General features: G+C 45.5%; 1 protein-coding gene across 1 annotated transcript in view; it reads left to right on the top strand.

Moving 5' to 3' along the window:
• The first annotated feature begins 1,135 nt into the window (after window positions 1-1,135).
• Window positions 1,136-21,036, top strand: part of KAT6A (lysine acetyltransferase 6A) — a 50,280-nt gene continuing 30,379 nt past the window's right edge. The window contains exons 1-2 of the mRNA XM_075858910.1: window positions 1,136-1,541; window positions 3,202-4,037. Coding sequence (XP_075715025.1) covers window positions 3,444-4,037 — 594 coding nt within the window. The 5' untranslated portion in view covers window positions 1,136-1,541; window positions 3,202-3,443. The remainder of the gene's footprint in view (window positions 1,542-3,201; window positions 4,038-21,036) is intronic.

The raw sequence follows: 21,036 nt of genomic DNA, 5'->3' as shown, positions 1-21,036 counted from the left end.
CGCTAAATACTTCCCCATAACCGCTGGTATGTACATGTACAAGTTGCTAAGGGGTTAAAATATTGTCAATTATTCAATATGTTCAGTCAGACTGGAAGCTTCTTTTCTCAGCCTGTGGGAGGGTCAGCTGCTTGTCTGCCTGTGTCTAACCCTGTACAAGCTGTAATGTAACATGAGCAGGACCCTTCCTTCATAGACTGTCAGTATGCGCCGTCTTTGCTCTATCATGATTGGCTGATGATACATGAGTGACAAGGGAGATGGGAGGGGTCTATACAGAGGCAGGGAAGAAAAGAATGCTCTCCACACAAGGGGGTGGAGCATGACAAAGTATACAGAAGAGCTGTGGGAATAATTGTGCCATGGACATACGCCGCCCTGTAGGTCACTATTACTAGATTGTTAGAAATCGAAGTTGAGGACATTTTTTTTGTAACACATTTGACTCATGTCCAATCATCAGTTGCACGCGACCGTCATGTCACCACGTACGGTTATAGCTGAGAAATTATTATGGCACCTAAGGCGTGGGTTTAGAGGGAGATATTTAGCGAGAAATTTCATGTTGTCAACTTTGACAACTGGAAGCATAGCCACCCTGTCCATGCTGGGACTTGTAGTACCACTCAGAATCCACAACCGGGTAAATTGTATATTATCATTATAATAAATCAGCACAGCTCATTCCGTCATGGGATATCACTACGAAGTTAACATTACATGATGCAAGAATATTTCTACACTACCACGGCTGTACAGAGCTTATCATTCAGGGTACTGAGCCGTAAACCACTACTCCCTGATTACTCCACACTCTGATATGCAAATGAATCTCGTTTGCATTCTAATATTAATAATAAGATGCATATGCATGAAGGGAGGGGTTATGTAGGGTAACGCTACAAAGCATGGGGGCAAGGAAAGGGTTAACAAGATGGACGTCCTTTGTTATGCCCACAACTAATATGGCGGCTCGGCAGCATTGCCCTTTATCGGTCACATGGTCTTAACCGCTACCCCAAGCGCCTTTTCCCTGACCGCTCTCTCCGAGCTATTCCACTCACGTCCGCTCCTCCCTCTCTGACTCACAGAATCCCTCCAACAACAACCACACAGCCCCGCCTACGGATGACGTAATCCAACCAATCCAAACCCGGCCTCAGCAGCTGTTCCCTAACTGGTTCCCTCCCTGACCTACTCTACTCACTGCTCCTCCCACAATATAGCAGAGACCCGTTTCCAAGTTCCGAGGCAACACCCATATCGTGACATCCACACAACATCTCCGCCCCTTGTTCCCGCTGTTCCACGCACCCACTCCTGTCTCCCACCGCGCTGTTCTGTCTTCTACTCTGTATTCCCGCCGCGCTGTTCCATTCACCTGTCTACCCACCCTCCGCGCTGTTAAATTCACTGAACCATCCACCCTCCGCGCTGTTCCCAGCTTCGCCTTACCTCCCCGGGTTTCAGTTTTCAAGATGGCCGCCGCATCAGCCCGGGGTGTCTCCGCGCTCCGTCGCTGCTGCCTCCTGGGACTCCCGGTAAGAGAACAGCCCTATCTTGTTTTTTTTCTCTTTCTCCCTGACCGTTGCTTATTCATGTGTCACAGGGGATCTCTGTGTAACCGCCCGGCTCCACCCAGGGCCGCCTGCCGACCTCTTGGCAGGCCCTGGCCTAAGGCCTACGCCGCCTGAGTAAGCCGGGGACTCGCGTAGAAGTCATGCCCGGACAGGTGCGCAGGGTGCGGGTGTTATGTAAAGCTTTAGACAAAGAAGACTATAGGATTACTGTACGGTAGACCTTGATGCTGAGCAGTCTACGCCTGTCAGCAGGGAGTCCTTCTCGGCTTTTTACTGCCTCACACACTGGTCGTGCTGCTGACATGACACACAGATTGTACCACAAGTCCCAGCATGACCCTGCACTTGTATGCATTGGGCCTGTATGACACATTTGAGTCCTGGATGTAAAATTGTTGTCGTCCGCACTCGTATGGCGTCTTCGTCTTTTATTTGCGTTCTGATCTTTGCGTTCTCTTATTTTTTTTGTTTTTCCCCTCCGACAAAATGTCTCAGCTTGTGTATAAAAATGTCTCCTAGTACGTGAACCACGCTGTCCCTCATTTCCTACCGCTGTCGCTTTTTGTGGTTCAATGACAACTGCCGGTATCCATATCAATACTATCCAAGGCGGTCTAAGCGGCCTTGTTGCCGGAGCAACCAATCAGTGGGTATGTTTCATTTTTGAAGTTAAAATGAAAGTGAAACTCTAATTGGCTGCTATTGGTGACAACGTAGTCACATGCTTTTTTTTTTTTTATATTATTACGCTGCCCCTTGGCTGTGATGGTCAGTGAGCTGTGGTTTGGTATAGTTGACTTTGTATTAACCTAGTTGTACGTCCGTGGTCTGCGTGTCACACTATGGTATGGGGTATGGTTTGGGCCGTTCGGTCATAATGCCCCCTCGTCCGTCTTTTATTTGACTCTTGGTCTCGCTTATGACAGTGGAGGGCAGTACGTAGCTTTTTCATTCATTGCCGGAGGAGTGGAGTGACCACGGGACAATTCTGGATGACATGATGGTCGGAGAAGCGTATTGAGAAAATTCAATGCGTTTCTATGGAGCACGACTGTTGTGTGACCGCTTTTGGAACAGACGTTACGCCACATCGACTAGTGCCAGCCTAGCAGAGTTGGCACATTTCATGGCGATATCACAGTGTGAGTATGGAGATCACTACTTTACTTCATGACACACATTGTAGTATAGAGTGAGAACATGGTGACTTATGCCGTACAACTTATATTACGCAACAAACAAATATACTTGCGGTGGCGGTGGGATCACAATTTATTTCTATTGGAGCACAATGGTAACGTAGCAGTCATGTCGGACTCTCGATGGATCACAAGTGTTGGCTATATATTATGTAAGAAAAAGTTAAGCGGTGGGTGCATTGCATGTAGAAGAATAGCACAAAATGCTGCGCACACACACTGCAACAGGTACTTATAGAATTTAGTGGTCATGTGAACTGGGGTTTAGTGGTGGCACAGTTTATTTATATGATCAGATGGTCCCTCATTAGTTTTTATGTTTTTTTAGGTGATGTTGACATATGTCGGGGCTGCTCTGTGGGATGTCTGCTTTTTACCACTTGTTACATCTGGTCTTATATTCTTCTGTTTTCTCTACACAGGTTTGAAAAACTTCACATCCCTCCTGGTCAGCGTTTGCAGTTATTGGTATTTGCCGCTACAAGTTTCCAAGGTTGTTGTCTCCGTTCTGCCCTTCGTCTCTCCCTACCAAGACTCGTGGACTTTGGTAAGGTTGGAGTGAGAGGAGCTTGGTGTGTGCTATGGTGAGCCAGCCTCCGGGCAGCGCCACCCTCCTTTCCTCCCTCCAGGACCAGGGCTAAACCTCTATGGATATACAGTCATCATGGTGAAGCTGGCTAATCCTTTGTATACGCAATGGATCCTGGAGGCCATCAGGAAGGTAAAGAAACAGAAGCAGCGCCCATCGGAGGAGCGCGTCTGCAACGCCGTGTCCACTTCACACGGACTGGATCGTCACACCGTCTTAGAGCAGCTGGAACTCAGTGTTAAAGATGGAACAGTACTTAAGGTTACCAACAAGGGGCAAAACTCCTACAAAGACCCTGACAACCCAGGCCGCCTGGCGCTACCTAAGACTGGCAGGAACCCAGGGCGGCCAGAAGGTTTGGACTGGCAGCGGCTTTTGAGGAAGACACTAGAGGGGCTCTGTGATCCAGGGGGTTCTTCTCTGAAGAGCATTGAACGCTTTCTGCGTAATCAGAGGGATGTGGTGGCAGCCTTTGGGGGCAATATAAGTCCAGCTTCAGCCTTCCACCAGCAGTTACGACTTGCCGTCAAGCGGGCACTGGGCCATGGGAGAATTACAAAGGAGGGCACTCTTTACAAGCTGAGTTCCAAGCTGTCCGAGGCCAAACTGGGATGGGAATCATTGGCATCGCTGCCACCAGTGTGTTTACTGCCTCATGAAAAAGACAAGGTGAGTAACGCCTTGACGTCCGCTCCAGCTTCTGGCTATATGTTGTCTTGGACTCGTTCAGGCTGACTGCAGTGGCCAGATGTGCGGTGTTGGTTCATTGTGGCTTGGAGATATTCTTTGACAATGCTGCGCTTCTTCTAAACTAATATTCTCTGTCCTTGAAGCTTTTGTGGCCATTTTCCTCCATTGGCCTCAATGGGGAAAAACACAATAGAAAGGCTTCAAGAGCTTTTCATCTTGCAGTATCGCACATACGTTATTCAATAGAGACTGTTCTAGGGCTCTGTCCCAAATCCTAAGAAAAAAAATAACTTGCAAAGCCTGAGGATGCGCGTGAAGTGTTTCTAATATATTAGGGAATTGCATAACTAGTAGTTTTCCAATGCATTAAAATACATAACTTGGCACTTTTGCTAAACTTTTACTGTTTTGTCTATAGCTCCTATACAGACCTGTGTCTCCACGGTAACCAACTACAAACAAATCTTGTGCAGTCTGAGTGCATGACTGCAGGATCTCTCATCTGTCCCCTACTTCTTACTAACCTACATATGTATGTTATCAAGAAGTAAGGTTTTGGTGAAAGGTGTATGTACCGTTTTATGGTTAGTGTTAGAGTCGCCCTTTATGGGAGGGGAGCGAACCTTTATCAAGTTCTCTGGCAATGCCCAGTAGGTGCTCTTGGCAGATTACTGATGTCCTTTTCGCTATGTGTTCATTACTGCTGGAACGTACACCGTTTCTACTGAAAAATCAGTCCGCTTTCTAGCTCTGTAGTGTTTTCTGGGTATTTGCAATTAGGGAGAGGATGTGTTTTACGTGATAAATTACCGAGATCGTGTTTTGAATGTGTGAAACTCTGTATATAAAGTATGCAGCTGACGGCTGATATTACGGAGTATGGTGGTGTGCACACAATTTATGGTATTGGGTACCATTCTGATCTGCGGGCCACATGTCCGGATTAATACTAGGAGCCAATGAACTGAAGTTTACCGTTTAGGTTAAAGGCAAATGGGTCCCTGGCGAGATCAGACGGACTCCTACAACCTTTGGTTGTCTTTTCTGCTCCATTCTAATTTTTGGGCATGGGTGGATAACCCGGAAATACTTTTCCCCAGATTGTCATTGACTCCTATGGGGGTGGACCTCTGGACACCTGCGTGCAAAAAAATGTCATATATAATTTCACAGGGAAGTGGTGCAGCAGGCAGTAAAGGGAGGCACCATTCATGTCTGGTGTTCAGTGTATCAGACATGGACCACATGGAGCGGCCCGTGTCATAGTTGTAGCTGCCCGTCACCTGACAAGTGAGGCTGCGGTGTACGTATCTAGTATTAGAATGCAGCTTGTCGAGTAACTGGCACCATATGTATATGATGTCTATATTTTGGCAAGTGGACAGAGGTGTATAGCTGATTAAATAGTCCATCCTGCAGTACATCGCTGTAACCCGCGTGGAGATGGGTGACAGGTCTGGTAGCGGTAACACTGTTATTTCTTTCGTTCCTTGATTTGACGCCGACACTCAGTTGTGCCCGGGTTAGTAGCTCTAGTTGTATGTATATCCAGGCAGCACATTGAGGACTTTCATTTATCTTTGGCCCCATGCACACGACCGTGCCTGTAACTATGGGAACAACAAGCTGCGGATTGTCGGCCATGTTTGCCGGCCGTGCTCCCATTTTTAAGTATGGGAGCACAGTCCATAAAAAGCAAAAGCTCGGACATGTCCTATCTTTTGCGGAAGGTTTCTATGGCACGGACATCTTCCTGTAAAATATACGGGAAGGTGTCCGTGGGCAATAGAAGTGAATGGGGCTGTCATTTTTACAGTCGTGTGCATGGGGCCTTACACATGGATCTCTCCTATGAAGTCTGGAATACAAAATCCAATCCGATCAATGGAGATTTCCAATTGTCGCAGAAACGTGGAGTACGTGAAGTGCACCAAACTTCGTATGGAAGTAGATGAATGACTTGTGTTAGGCTGGGTTCACACGAGCATGTTCGGTCCGTAAAGGACGGAACGTATTTCGGCCGCAAGTCCCGGACAAACTGCAGGGAGCCGGGCTCCTAGCATCATAGTTATGTACGACGCTAGGAGTCCCTGCCTCTCCGTGGAACTACTGTCCCGTACTGAAAACATGATTACAGTACGGGACAGTTGTCCCGCAGTGAGGCAGGGACTCCTAGCGTCGTACATAACTATGATGCTAGGAGCCCGGCTCCCTGCATTGTGTTCGGTCCGGGACTTGTGGCCGAAATACGTCCATCCATTACGGACGTAACATGGTCGTGTGAACCCAGCCTTATGGGGCAACATCAATGAAAAGTCAAGAAATGACGATCGGCATTCATATCATCCTGCATTCCTTATCTGCTGTTCTTAGGCTGGAATCCACAGTGTTTTGCTGCGTTTTTCATGTTTTTTGACGGTGTCTTTTGTTGCGGCCAGATGTTACATAAAAGTCTAGTAAAATATAAAATGCACCACATACAAATGCGTTTTGGTTTGTGGCTTTTTTTTTGTTTCTGATGTTGTGGTCAGGTGGCATTTTTTTCTTCAAGCATTTTGACAATGGGCTTCTCTATAGGACTTAAAAAAAACGCCAGAAAAGAAGCCCGTACTTAATGAAAAATGCCGGAAAAAACGGATGTTACATTTTTTTGAACGTTCGTGTCTTTAGAAGTATCTTTTTGATGCAATTTAAAATGGCAGTAGAAAATCTGCGTGAACAAGGTCTTAGGAGCGGAGGAAGAACTCTCGTTGTCTCCATATTCCTTCTCGGTGGTAGTTTGCAGTTTCTTGGATGGTTTCCTGCTGTGATCTCCTCCTATGAATATGTTTACGGCTGTAATGTGTACCAACACACGTTCATCTGGAAAATATTAACAGACGCCGTTTTTGTGCTATGACTATTGTAGTGCCAGTGCCAACTTCACTTTGTGTCTCCTGCTATTGACTCATTTAGCACTTTTCGACTGTTAAAGTGCCCCCAAAAGAAATTCTATAGACATAAAACAGTCCCAGAAGTCGGGCACTAGCACAGATTCTGACACATTGGCTGTGTCCAGCCATGTTTTCTCTAGGGTTCACTATTAGGGTATGTTCACACGTCTTAACGAAATACGTCTGAAATTACTGAGCTGTTTTCAGGCAAAAACCGCAACGTTTTTGCAAGTACTCGCCTTTTTTGCGGCGTCCATTACGGACGTAATGAGCTGTTTTTCAATGGAGTCAATGAAAAGCTGCTCCAATTACGTCCCAAGACGTGACATGCACTTCTTTGAGCTGGGCGTCTTTTTACGCCCCGTCTTTTGACAGCGACGCGTAAAATGACCGCTCATCTGCACAGAACATCGTAAGACCCATTGCAAGCAATGGGCAGATGTTTGCCGATGTAATGGAGCCGTCTTTTCAGGCGTAATTCGAGGCGTAACACGCCCGAATTACGTCTGAAAATAGGTCGCGTGAACATACCCTTAAAAATAATTTTTGGCCACAACTTGTAGAAATTCGTATGCTGGGTCTTATTAAAGGGGGCTGTCTGGTTTCAGAAATCTAATATTTTTTTTGTATAATTAAAAGTTATAAAATTTTTCAATATACTCTTTTTGTAATTCCTCACGGTTCTCAAGATCTCTGCTTGTTGTTCATTCGTTGTTTACTTCTGTCCGTGGTCATGTGATGCACACGTATGCACCGTTCGTTACAGTGTCATGTGATGGACACACAGGTGCACGGTTTGTTACAGGGTCACGTGATGGACACACGGGTGCACGGTTTGTTACAGGGTCACGTGATGGACACACGGGTGCACGGTTTGTTACAGGGTCACGTGATGGACACACGGGTGCACGGTTTGTTACAGGGTCACGTGATGGACACACGGGTGCACGGTTTGTTACAGGGTCACGTGATGGACACACGGGTGCACGGTTTGTTACAGGGTCACGTGATGGACACACGGGTGCACGGTTTGTTACAGGGTCACGTGATGGACACACGGGTGCTGGGGTCATTAGAAGACACAGCTCTGATACACATATTAGTTACTGTAAGCCCTGCACCTGATGACATGTGATCACGGACAGAATTTTAGCCACTGGAAGTTAACAGTGAATGTTCCTACAGAATGACAAGAAGCAGAGATCTCAAAAACTAATGAATAAAGTATATTAGAAAATTGTATGACTTTTATATAAAAAATAACATTCATTTGATGAGACCAGAGAACCCCTTTAATAGTATTTACCATCTGCTTATTCTACCTGCCGTGTAACCCCAGATCTGCAGCACAACAAGTACTTGTAGGCTGACTTGACTTTGGCCTTCCGTCCATGAGATTTATGAGGAGGACCCGTCTCCCCAGGCAGGGACGTGTGCACACTGGTCTTCTGGAGCTAAAGGGAAGGTAAACAATGGTTTCAGAAATATAAACAGTTGGGGCCAGGGCGTTGAAGTCGGGCCTCTTTCCTCCTGCTACGTGCGCTGCTTCCTTCAAGTCTCTCCCAGATTTGTGATAATGAGAGGCATATGGTGACTTGGGTGGAGCATTGAATATTACTCGCATTTCTTGGCACTGGCTCTTTTTTTTTTTTCTCGTGCTCTTGGCAAACAATTTATAAAGAATTTCTCACCCATATTTTTATAGACCTAAGCTCCAGCATTTCACTTTAACAGGCATATTAGGAGGCGGGTATGAAGTTTGGCTCCGGGTCATGATCTTATTATGTAGTGATGCATTTGACCGCGAATGTCCAGTGTGTTCGTCCGCTAGATCACCTAAGCGACATCATTTTCTCCAGCCTTATCACTTGCCACATTGTAGTTTCTTATTTCTGCAGCAGTCCATTGAGCTCTAGTCGTCTCCAAGTTTGTCGGATACAACTGAGATTGTCAGAGATGCAGTAGGGGAGCGCTCTGGCGTGGAGGGGCCGTGGATTGGCTCTTACCAGGAGAGTATCTGCATGAAGTCTTTCTGTTCAGGCAAGTTTCCTTCAACGCACAGGGAGCTGCTCTAGTTTTCGTGACCAAGAATTGGACCTCTCTGCAGAAGATAGACGTTGCCACCTTGTTCCCACGGGCATATGAGTTACCGTATTTTTCGGACCATAAGGCGCACCCAGGTTTTAGACAACAGAAAATAGGAAAAAAATGATTTGTTAAAAAATAATTTATTCGGTTTCACCACATTCTTAAAGCCAAAACTTTTTTGATATATTTTTTTTTCATCGATTGAGCGGTGTGAGGGCTTATTTTTTGCGGGACGAGTTGTAGTTTTATTGGCACCATTTTTTGGTACATACGATTTTTGTGATCACTTTTTTTTTTTTTTTCATATTTTTAGCACTAAGGTGACCAAAAAACTATTTTGATGTTTTACATTTTTAAACTCACCATCCGAGTTAAATAATGGTATATTGTAATAGATCGGACTTTTACGGACAAAGCGATAACAAATAATTTATTTTTTACATTGTGCTTTTTTTTTTTTTTTTACTTTTAATATTTTTTTTTTTACACTTTATTAGTTCCCCTAGGGGACTTGAACCACACATGCGGCCACTTGGTTACATGTGGAGTTACCGCCCATCTTAGTGAATGGCAGTTATGGAAGCAGCGCAGCATTCAAGCTATGCTGTTTCCGTAACTACTGTTCAGTTCTATGGGAGTTACGGAAACAGCGTAGCTCAGCGAGTTACGCTGTTTCAGTAACTCCACATGTAATCAAGTGGCCGGGAGAGAACAGAAAGCTAGAACAGGGTTTAGGGGGCCCCGTTCTAGAGATAGGTGCGGGTCCCAGAGGTGGGACCTGCATCTATCTGACATTTATGACATATCCTGTGGATATATCATAAATGTCCTTCATGGAAAAAAACCCTATAAATGCTGCGGTCGCTATTGACCACGGCATTTAACTAGTTAAATGGGTTTGCCATAAAACACATTTTTTCCTATCCACATGTAAGATCGCTGGGAGTCCGACCGCTGGGACCCCCAGGGATAAGGAGAACAGGGGACCGAAAGTCACCCAAAGCGCTACATGGAGATCCGCTCGCGCATGCGCAGAAGAATCCCATTGATCTCTATGAAGCTGCCGGACGCGGAAGTCACAACTTCTCATGCAGCGCTCTGGGCGACTTTGTCCCCGTTCTCCTTATCGATCACATGTATCCGCTATCCTGTGGAGAGGGGATGCATGTGTTTTATGGCACAAGCCCTTTAAACTGCCAGGAACAGCGAAATTGCTGTTGCTGGCCGTTAGTGCAGCGTGTCAGAAGCTGACACCTGCAGGGTATGGTGCGGGCTCCGTGCGTGAGCCCGCTCCATACATCACCCCCCTCCAGCTCCATGATGTGCCGACACGTCATGGGCTGGGAAGGGGTTAAGTAATGATGCGGTCATGGGTCCCGGGGATGCCGGGGCCCTTGACTGCGGACTATAACACGCAGGGACTTTTTAGCAAGATTTATTCTTGCTAAAAACTGCGTCTTATAGTCCGAAAAATACGGTAAATGAACTTGCAAATAAATGTGTGTATAGTTTATGCATGTTTCAATGTGATCCCCTCAACTGTAGCGTCTACGTCCGTGATTTCCAACCTTGTTAACCATGGGGGGGGCGCCTAAATATTTTTTTTTACTCTCGGGAAACCCCCTTGAAATTCCTACCCCAAAGAAGCTGAGATTTGTTGCCTGCTTTTACCTGCCCCCGTGTCAATCATCTTTGGGCAGGGTGAAATCTGTTTGCCATCTCTGCTGTAGAGGTGACAGATCTTGCTGCAGCAAAATGGGGAACCACTGGTCTAAGTCATGGGTGGCTTCTAGGAGCCAACTTTACTTCTTTTTTTTTTTTTTTTTTCTTCGGTCCAACCCGACTTCTGGATTTTGATCGGGCCTGGTCCAGGGCAGAAGCACATCAGTTTCAAGCGTTATTTGGTCTCCGTATTTTAACGGGGGTAAACTAGCGGCATATTGAGATCATAGACTGGACTAATCCCAGGACCCGGGTATCATTATTTTATGAAAGGCGATATCTCCCTATACAGACACCTGTAGATCAGGATATATGGAGCTTTCTCGGTTCTACACAGTAATGTCCTCCCAAGTATCTGAATGTTGGGAACGTCAGCAGCATCTAGTTAATGTCTGCTTAAGTCCATGTCTTAAAGGATTTTTCCACTTTCTGAAAACTGATGACCTATCTACCGGATAGGTCATCGGTATATGATCGGTACGTGTCTGACACCCGGACCCCGCACCGATCCGGCTGCCTCCGGGCCCCGGACGATTTTGCCGGAAGCAGATGGCTCCGGTCAAAGAATAGCGGCAGAGCTGCAGTTCCGCCGACAGGCCGCTATGCAGTGGTCGGAACCATTTGCTTCTGGCTCCAACTACTGCATCCCGTTCCAATCATCCAGTGCACAAAGGCAACCAGAGTTGTTGGTCGGTGCGGGGTCCGGATGTCGGACACGTACCGATCATATACTGATCACCTATCCGGTGGATAGGTCGTCAGTTTTCATAAAGTGGACAACCCCTTTAAGTACAACACAATGTCTCTTTAATATACGGCAGGGCTGGCCAAATACCAGATAGCTAGTGGTGCTAGTCAGAGGCTGCGAGTTGTGGTTTTACGACAGCTGGAGAGCAAACCTGCTGGAAAATCAATTCAACAGATGGTGGTTTGAGACAGATGCTATTGACATGATGTGGCCATGTAAGAGATCTGCTGTTACGTCACACGCAGGGGAACCTTAGGTTGGGTTTTCTTTTGTTGTAAATCTTCAGGAAGAACATTTGGAACAAGATTGAGTATCCTAAACAAGTTATAAAAATGCGAGACTGACACTTTATATGTTCTCCTGGTGTAAACATTGACGGCTCTTAAAGGGAACCTGTCACATTGAGAATGTAGGCAGCCTGTTCTAGAGCCGGAGCTGGGCAGTTTGATAGTTTTGTAGCAAAAGATTTGGTATAACTTGTATTTTAGTCATTTAAATTTCTGCTATTTCTATGCTTAGGAGTCCAGTGGGCGGTCCTACTTGGTGATTGACAGCCTTCCCTGTAGGATTATAAATGCAGAGATCGCTGTCACTCACTGAGTAGACTGAGTAGAAGTTTTATACTGAATTTTCTCCCATAAAACTATATATTCTGCTCAGCTCCTCCTGTTCTATAACCTGCTGCCGCTCATCAGACCATATTCAACATGAGCGGATCCCTTAACCCCTTAATGACCAAGCCATTTTTTACGTTTTTCCATCATCGCATTTCAAGAGCTATAACCTTATTATTTTTGCGTCGACATAGCTGTATAAGGTCTTGTTTTTTGCGGGACAAGTTGTATTTTTCAATAGCACCATTTTGGGGGACATATTATTTATTGATTAACTTTTATGAACTTTTTTTTGGGGGGGAATAGAGAAAAATTGCCACTCTTTTTCGCGTCTTAAATCAACGCTGTTCACCGTGTGATATAAATAACGCAATAACTTTATTCAGCGGGTTGTTACGATTGCCACGATACCAAATTTGTATAGTTTTTGTATGTTTTACTACTTTTACACAGTAAAAACGCTTTTTTTCCCAAAATTATTTGTTTTTGTGTCTCCATATTTGAAGAGCCGTAACGTTTTTATTTTTTCGCCGATGCGGTTGTATGAGGGTTTTTTTTTTTTTGCGGGACGACTTGTAGTTTTTATTGGTACCATTTTGGAGTAGATGCGACTTTTTGATCACTTTTTATCACATTTTTTTAAAGTCAGGATTCGCAGAAAACAGCAATTTTTCCATAGTTTTTTTAATACATTTTTTACGGCGTTCACCGTGCGGGTTAAATAATGTAATAGATTTATAGTCGGAGTCGTTACGGACGTGGCGATACCAAATATGTGTAACTTTTTTTTAACTTTATTTTGTCTTTTTAATAGTAAGGCATTTTTTAAGGGGAAAAGTTGGGTTTTTCATTTTTTTTGTAACATTTTTTTTTAAATTAACTTTTATTAAACTTTTTTTTTTACTAGTCCCATTAGGGGACTTTAATATGCAATTCTCCGATCGCTATTGTAATACACTGCAATACATTTGTATTGCAGGTATCTGCTAGGTCATGCCTCTGGCATGATCTAGCAGGCATTCACTCCAGTCAGACCTGGGGGCCTTTATTAGGCCCCCGGCTGACATTGGAGACACTGACACTCGGCGATCGTGTCGGTGGGATGAGAGGGAGCTCCCTCCCTCTCACCAAAACCACTCAGATGCGGTGCTCGCTATTGAGCACCGCATCTGAGGGGTTAAACGGGTGAGATCGATACTAATATTGATCTCACACGGCAGAGCAGGGACGCTCCTAGCCCTCAGCTGCCTCTGGCAGGGAGAGCAGGGAGATTTGACAGCTCCCTGCTCTGTTTACTTTATCCTGATGCAGTGCCGTAAAAAGGCATATGCATCAGAATAAAGCCTGATAGTGGCCGCTGTTAAAAGGCGTATTGGCGGTCACTAACTGGTTAAAGGGCCACTCCCCCTTACCCACCTCTCCACCTAAATGCGTCCGCCATGGCGGCGATTAATGCATACGGATGTATATGCCATACATTTCTGAAGTCGGAATGCCCCTTTAATGATTATTGTTTTATACATCAATTATTTCAAAGGGAAGTGGCAAGGAAATAGTTCCTACACGTTCCAGTAACCAACCCTCCTCTTGTCTAATATTCAGCCCCTGACCCTCTACCACAGCATACAAGCAATGACTATGATGCTCTGAAAGCGGACACCATTGAGATCTGCTTGTCGCAGATGTGAGACATTAGTACAATGGTACTTTATTCCAGACGCCGAAATCCGCAGTTTCGCCTGATATGTCAAGTGTATGGCCGGATCATTTCCAGGAGTCAGGTGGCCAGTGTAGCTACAAACTTGTTGCTGGTGCCAAATGTATTGCTTCAATTTGTACTATTTTATATGTTCTATTTTGACCGTTGTCTCTCATCAAGGAATACAAAAATGTCGTCTCTCCTGGCTCTTCATAGAATTTCACTTTCTTATAGATTTCATAACGAAGTTCATATCACATTTTAACCCCTTAACGACGAGCGACAGATATATCCATCGCAAGCAGGTGTTAGTTCCCGCATAGTGACGGATATATCCGTCGCTCTGATCTGGTGGGTACTGCCAGTGTAACCATGCGATCAGCGGCAGGAGCACGGCTGTTATACACAGCCATGCTCCTGCCAGAATCGAAGCCGCTGTCAAAAGCGACAGTGGCATCTGTGTTTGACAGAGGGAGGGTGCTCCCTCTGTCATCCCATTGGCGCCCCCGCAAAGAAATCGAAGGGCGCTGTTGGGTTTCCATGGCAGCCGGGGGCCTAACAAAGGCCCGCATGTCTGACTTCAGCATCTACCTATTAGCCCACGCTATTGCTTCCGGCAAAATGGCGGATCCGGTGCACAAAAGAGACTAACGGAAACCACGGGCACCGGAACCGTCACCATTGAAATCAGTCCTTTTCTGTCGGAAAGCTCTAATGGAACGTCAGAACGGGACCCCAACGCAGGTGTGAACAGAGCCTAACAAATTTATGCCGTTCACTATGCGGCATAAATAACATAATGTGAAAAACAATGCTGGAATAGCAGTTTATTTTCAATTTTCCTAAAATAAAGTTAATAAAAGTTAATATATTATATGCATACAAAAAGGATGCAATTGAAAAATACAACTCATCCCGCAAAATACAAGCTGTGTCGAGGGAATAAAAAAAAAAAAAAAATTCTGACTCTTAGAATGCGACAAAAAAAATAAAAATAATCCTTGGTCATTAATGCATAAAATGACCTGGTCATTAAGGGGTTAAATACATTTTTGCACAGTCTACTACACTATTCCATAACTCAAAATAATAAAAAAAAAGGTATACTGACCTATACCGGCAGAGATGACCATGTTTTGGCTAAAAGAGCCACGCTGAATGGACGTCCCAAACGTGATGTGAACAGGACCTTATCTGAGCTCCTCTGCCATCATGCACTTTACGGTGTTGCGTGTTAGTAAATAAACTTTTTTTGGTCTGTCTAAACACTACATTTTCCATCATGCAATGCAGCAGAGATTCCTGAATTCTCAGGCTAATCGATTTCTCACAGCTGCCCCCTACTGGTACTATAACATCAGCAGGTTTTTGACAGGTGTCTTATGGGAGCGTGTGAGAGATTTGCAATGTGTGCCAAAAACTGAACGGGATCTGTCAGGACAGGGCAGAGAGATCTTTCCTAAGGGTCGTGCAGATCAGTAGAGGAGAAGCTGCGTTGTGTTGAACCTTTTGTATATATTTAGGCTTTGTATGGTTTGTGTGAGGGGTGAAATGGATGCTGAGGCGTGCCGGGGCAGCGTGGTGGCCTCCTGTCCGTCTTTAGTGACGTGGGATCGCTTGTAAGATGTAAAGGTTGTTCGCTATTCTAGGAAGGTAACTTATAACTTTCCCGTCAGCAGTAAGGAGGATCTGCTCTATATATAACCTCTGCTTGCTGTCTGTGGGTGTCATAGATGAGAACGCTTCCCGTTTCCACCGCGTCTCACTAATCCTCCTCGTGATGTGTCCTCTCCCACATAGCAGGACGACCTTCGGACGGCTGCCGCTTTTACTTTTATTTATTTTCTGTGTTAATAGATTCTGTAGTATTTCATGCCTTTTTTTTTTAGATTACTTAAAAATAGAGGGAAAAGCAAATGTGTCGTTTTTATGTTTTTTTTCTGTATTCTACCCCCCACCTTCTCCAGTTAACCTCCTGCAGACACCTTCTAGTTAATGTTAACCTTTTACTGTTTTAATCCACAATTGCGTGCTGTCTCATTTCTGCATTTGCCACTAGAAGGCGCTTAGGTCCGTACCTCATGCAATATTGAGTTCAATGCATAGCGCGGTACTTGGCAATGTACGCCGCCCCATAGAAGATTTTCGATCTGTGGGATTTCCAGCGGTCAGACTCCGACTGATCTACCAGTTATCACCCATCCAGTGGATAGGTGAAAACTGGTAAGAACGCTTTGCTACCCGAGTACAATACTGATCATACTTAGGAAAGGTCATCTCTGTTGATCGTTGAAGGCCCCGGGACCCCGATCAGCTGTTTGAAGGCACATCTGTGTGGCTGTGCCTGGTATTGCAGCTCCATCACATTCCCTTGAATAGGCGCAGCTGCCCATGAGGACGAGTGACGGTCTTGAACCTGCTGCTGATGTACAGTGGTTGTACCCTCCTCTGAGGGATGGTCTATCCTAAAGCTGATTTAGGGCATCAGTGTTTAAAGGGTAACCAAAAGTTTCAAAAAACTTCTGATATGTCAGAACTTTTGATCGGTGAGGGTCTGAGCACTTGCTGCTTAGTTTCTGATCTGCATTTCTTGGAAAGGCGATCATAAAGCGGCTCAGCGCTCACCCGAGGGCTTCTTCCGCTCCGTTTTAGTGACCTAGTGACATGTCAGAAGTTTTTGGAAAACTTCGTTACCCTTTAAGTTGTTTAAAAGCCCTTTAACCCTATGACTACAGGTATTTTGGAGCTCTGTATTAGAAAAACTGCCTATAAAGATATATTAGGGAACTAATCAGCAGAATTTTGGACCTGTTTGGATCAAAAAATAAAATAATGTTGAAGGGTAGAAATTCACTTTCATAGGAACTTTTATAGGAAGTCAATTGGAGCGTATCCGATAAAATCCAGACATAGGCTAAATTCACACATACTATTTTGATGCAGTTTTTTAAGCCAAAGGCTGAAGGAAAATCCTGGCCGTAATCTGGTGTCCCTCAGTATGAAACGTCGGGCCTAGTTTGTTTTGGCCCAGGCTGTTGGTGGATTTCACCGACGAATGCACTGAAGAATAGCCGCTGATAAGAGAGACCCCTCTGCATATTCCCTGCTGGTCATCACAGGCTAGGGCATTACGCGCAGGTAAAGTGAGAAGAATTAGTGAGACTTTTATTGTGAAATTGTATGAGTGCTAATAGGAATTCCAGTATCTAGTGTGACTTCTGAGTGTCAAGTTATAGGATCATGATGGGAGTTCTAAGGATTGTTCAATGAAGGCTTTGGTCGTGTCACGTTTGTCGTTTTTGCCCAGACAGCCCATCTAATTTGGTTCTCAATTGAGCAAAATGTTCATATTGTAATTGGGGGAGTGAGTTCTCCTCTTCTAGAGCGTGTGAGCAACAGAAGGACGGGGCTTATGTCTGGTTGGGAGGGAGCATGCTGCAGCAGAAAGCTTCCTCACTGCTCTGTTGGCAAAGGAGACCAATAAAGAGTCCGAGCCCACCAGTATCACTGAAGATATTGAAATGAGCAGGACTTTGCTGAAGCAGTGGAGACTGATGATTAGGAGTTTATGTACTTACAGCAGTCCCATGTAAGACGCACGCTTCAGTGCAATGAAGAGAGGTTCTGTTTTAATTGACAGGTGAGTTAGAAATAATGGCAGCTTTTGTTGTAGGACATAACCAGAACACCATTGGTTACTGACACATCTTCGAGAGCAGGGAAGGATGGAAGCACCGACTACTTTTCCATCATGTGCGATGTGAAGAGTATCAGATTTGTGCCTGTTTATCCTATGCATAGACCCCCAAGCCTTATTAACCCCTCTATTAGTAATCCCATAGTTCATGTAGTAGTGTCCCCTCCATAGGGAGTATATGAAATGAGCATACACAGATCAGTGTGTGATGTCGGGGGATCTCTCAGCTGATAAACAAGCGTCTCGTATTCCCGTAGTCCTGGCTCGGGTTCTCGCCTCTTCTCTCTGCAGATGGAGGACATCTGCTGCGTGTGGTGACACTTAACCAGGGAGTGGGGGACAGCTGGGAGCCTGGCCAGCCCTTAAAGAAGCATTGTACCCAGGCGAAATATTGCTGCTAATGATGGGCTTCTCTCCTGGACCTGTCCTGGTTTCTGCGATTTCATCCAGGATTGTTATACTGCTCTTTGTTTTTTCCTTTTGTTCATATCCATTAATTTGATGCATTGGAAACGCAGTGTGTGTTTTACAGGCTATAGCTGGACGTCCATGCGAAGCTTTACCCTCAACCAGACAAGTGCTGTACTAATGTGTATGAAGCTGCGTCCGGATACATACGCCGATTATACGGATAATGGAGTGTCGCGCATGCGCCGATTATACTGATAATGGAGTGTCGCGCATGCGCCGAGTTATACTGATAATGGAGTGTCGCGCATACGCCGATTATACTGATAATGGAGTGTCGCGCATACGCCGATTATACTGATAATGGAGTGTCGCGCATGCGCCGATTATACTGATAATGGAGTGTCGCGCATACGCCGATTATACTGATAATGGAGTGTCGCACATACGCCGATTATACTGATAATGGGGTGTCGCGCATACGCTGATTATACTGATAATGGAATGTCGCGCATACGCCAATTATACTGATGATGGAGTGTCGCGCATACGCCGATTATACTGATAATGGGGTGTCGCGCATACGCTGATTATACTGATAATGGAGTGTCGCGCATACGCTGATTATACTGATAATGGAGTGTCGCGCATACGCCGATTATACTGATAATGGAGTGTCGCGCATACGCCGATTATACGGATAATGGAATGTCGCGCATACGCCAATTATACTGATGATGGAGTGTCGCGCATACGCCGATTATACTGATAATGGAGTGTCGCGCATACGCCGATTATACTGATAATGGGGTGTCGCGCATATGGAGTGTCGCGCATACGCCGATTATACTGATAATGGAGTGTCGCGCATACGCCGATTATACTGATAATGGAGTGTCGCGCATACGCCGATTATACTGATAATGGAGTGTCGCGCATACGCTGATTATACTGATAATGGAATGTCGCGCATACGCCAATTATACTGATGATGGAGTGTCGCGCATACGCCGATTATACTGATAATGGAGTGTCGCGCATACGCCGATTATACTGATAATGGAGTGTCGCGCATACGCCGATTATACTGATAATGGAGTGTCGCGCATACGCCGATTATACTGATAATGGAGTGTCGCGCATACGCCGATTATACTGATAATGGAGTGTCGCGCATACGCCGATTATACTGATAATGGAGTGTCGCGCATGCGCCGATTTATACTGATAATGGAGTGTCGCGCATGCGCCGGTTATACTGATAATGGAGTGTCGCGCATGCGCCGGTTATACGGATGATGGAGTGTCGCGCATACGCCGATTATACGGCTGATGGAGTGTCGCGCATACGCCGATTATACTGCTGATGGAGTGTCGCGCATACGCCGATTATACTGCTGATGGAGTGTCGCGCATACGCCGATTATACTGCTGATGGAGTGTCGCGCATACGCCGATTATACTGCTGATGGAGTGTCGCGCATACGCCGATTATACTGCTGATGGAGTGTCGCGCATACGCCGATTATACTGCTGATGGAGTGTCGCGCATACGCCGATTATACTGCTGATGGAGTGTCGCGCATACGCCGATTATACTGCTGATGGAGTGTCGCGCATACGCCGATTATACTGCTGATGGAGTGTCGCGCATACGCCGATTATACTGCTGATGGAGTGTCGCGCATACGCCGATTATACTGCTGATGGAGTGTCGCGCATACGCCGATTATACTGATGATGGAGTGTCGCGCATACGCCGATTATACTGATGATGGAGTGTCGCGCATACGCCGATTATACTGATGATGGAGTGTCGCGCATACGCCGATTAGCTAGAACAGAAAAGCCACCGCCTAATATTGTGTAGGTTGCCTTCGTGCCACCAAAGCAGCTCTGACCTGTCGGGACGTGGACTCTATAAGACTTCTGAAGACTTTCTATGGTATAGGACACCGGGACGTTCACAGCAGATCCTTTAAGTCCTGTAAGCTGTGAGGTGCGGCCTCCATGGATCGGACTTTTTTTTCCAGCACATCCCACAGATGATCGATCGGATTGAGATCTGGGGAATTTGGAAACCATTCACACCTTGAACTGTCATGTTCCTCTAACCATTCCTAAACAATTTTTTCAGTGTGGCAGGGGCATTATCCTGATGAAAGATTGAACTGCCTTGTCTATCCTGCCATCCACATCATTGACCACACGCTTGCATTCATATCTGCCTGTTACATCATCCCCCCCCCCCCCCCAGTGTATTTTAGAGGGGTATGGATAAACTGGCTACTATGGCCAAGGTCTTTTCCTCTCTTTTTTGTAATTGAGGTCCAATGTCCCTATGATAACACTCCCTGTTCTGCTGGTTCACGGTTGTCGTGTTCTCACAGAGGTAGTAATTCAGCGAAGTAGTAAGCTATTAAACGGTTTTCCTAAGCTATACATTTTGCATTATTTTGTAATGGGATTGAGGGCTTGCAGGGCATGGTGTAATTTATAATTTACGCGTGATCTAGGAAAATGTGGTGTAGTGATGCTGGGAGGAGGCACCTCTTGTGACAACACTTTAAATTGCATGGGACTGCACCCTTGGATGCCTGTTTACAATTGAATTTAGCAAAACTGCATTTGCCATATTCTCTCTACTTCTATAAGTTGATCCAGCCAGGTGTGCATTCCCCTACAGGTGTAATCTAGTATTGCATGCTGGCCATTCAAATTTATGGCTGGCCTGAATGTGCCATAATGAGAGGCGTTGTTTGTTAGCGACTTGGGCTCATTGAGGGGGTCGTAACCAGGGGACTCTCCTAAATGATGTCCATATGCCCCAGTAGGACCATGTGGATGAGGTTTTGTTGACTTTAACGTTGCAGGTTTCAATTGATCAGAGAAGATTTTTTTGCTACCATAGATGCAAGGATTTCATAGTTTTCAGCATGGCGACCTGAATCCTGTAGTACCGTGATCTCCAACCTGCGGCTCTGCAGATCTTACAAAACGACAACTCTCTGCAGCTGTCATGCTGGGAGTTGTAGTTTTGCAAGCGTTGGAGAGGTACAGATTGGAGAT

The sequence above is a fragment of the Rhinoderma darwinii genome, chromosome 3 (assembly GCF_050947455.1).
Source record: "Rhinoderma darwinii isolate aRhiDar2 chromosome 3, aRhiDar2.hap1, whole genome shotgun sequence".
Classification (NCBI taxonomy): Eukaryota; Metazoa; Chordata; class Amphibia; order Anura; family Rhinodermatidae; genus Rhinoderma; species Rhinoderma darwinii.
Note: the sequence above shows the minus strand (reverse complement) of the source record. Positions and strands in the feature narration are given on the sequence as shown.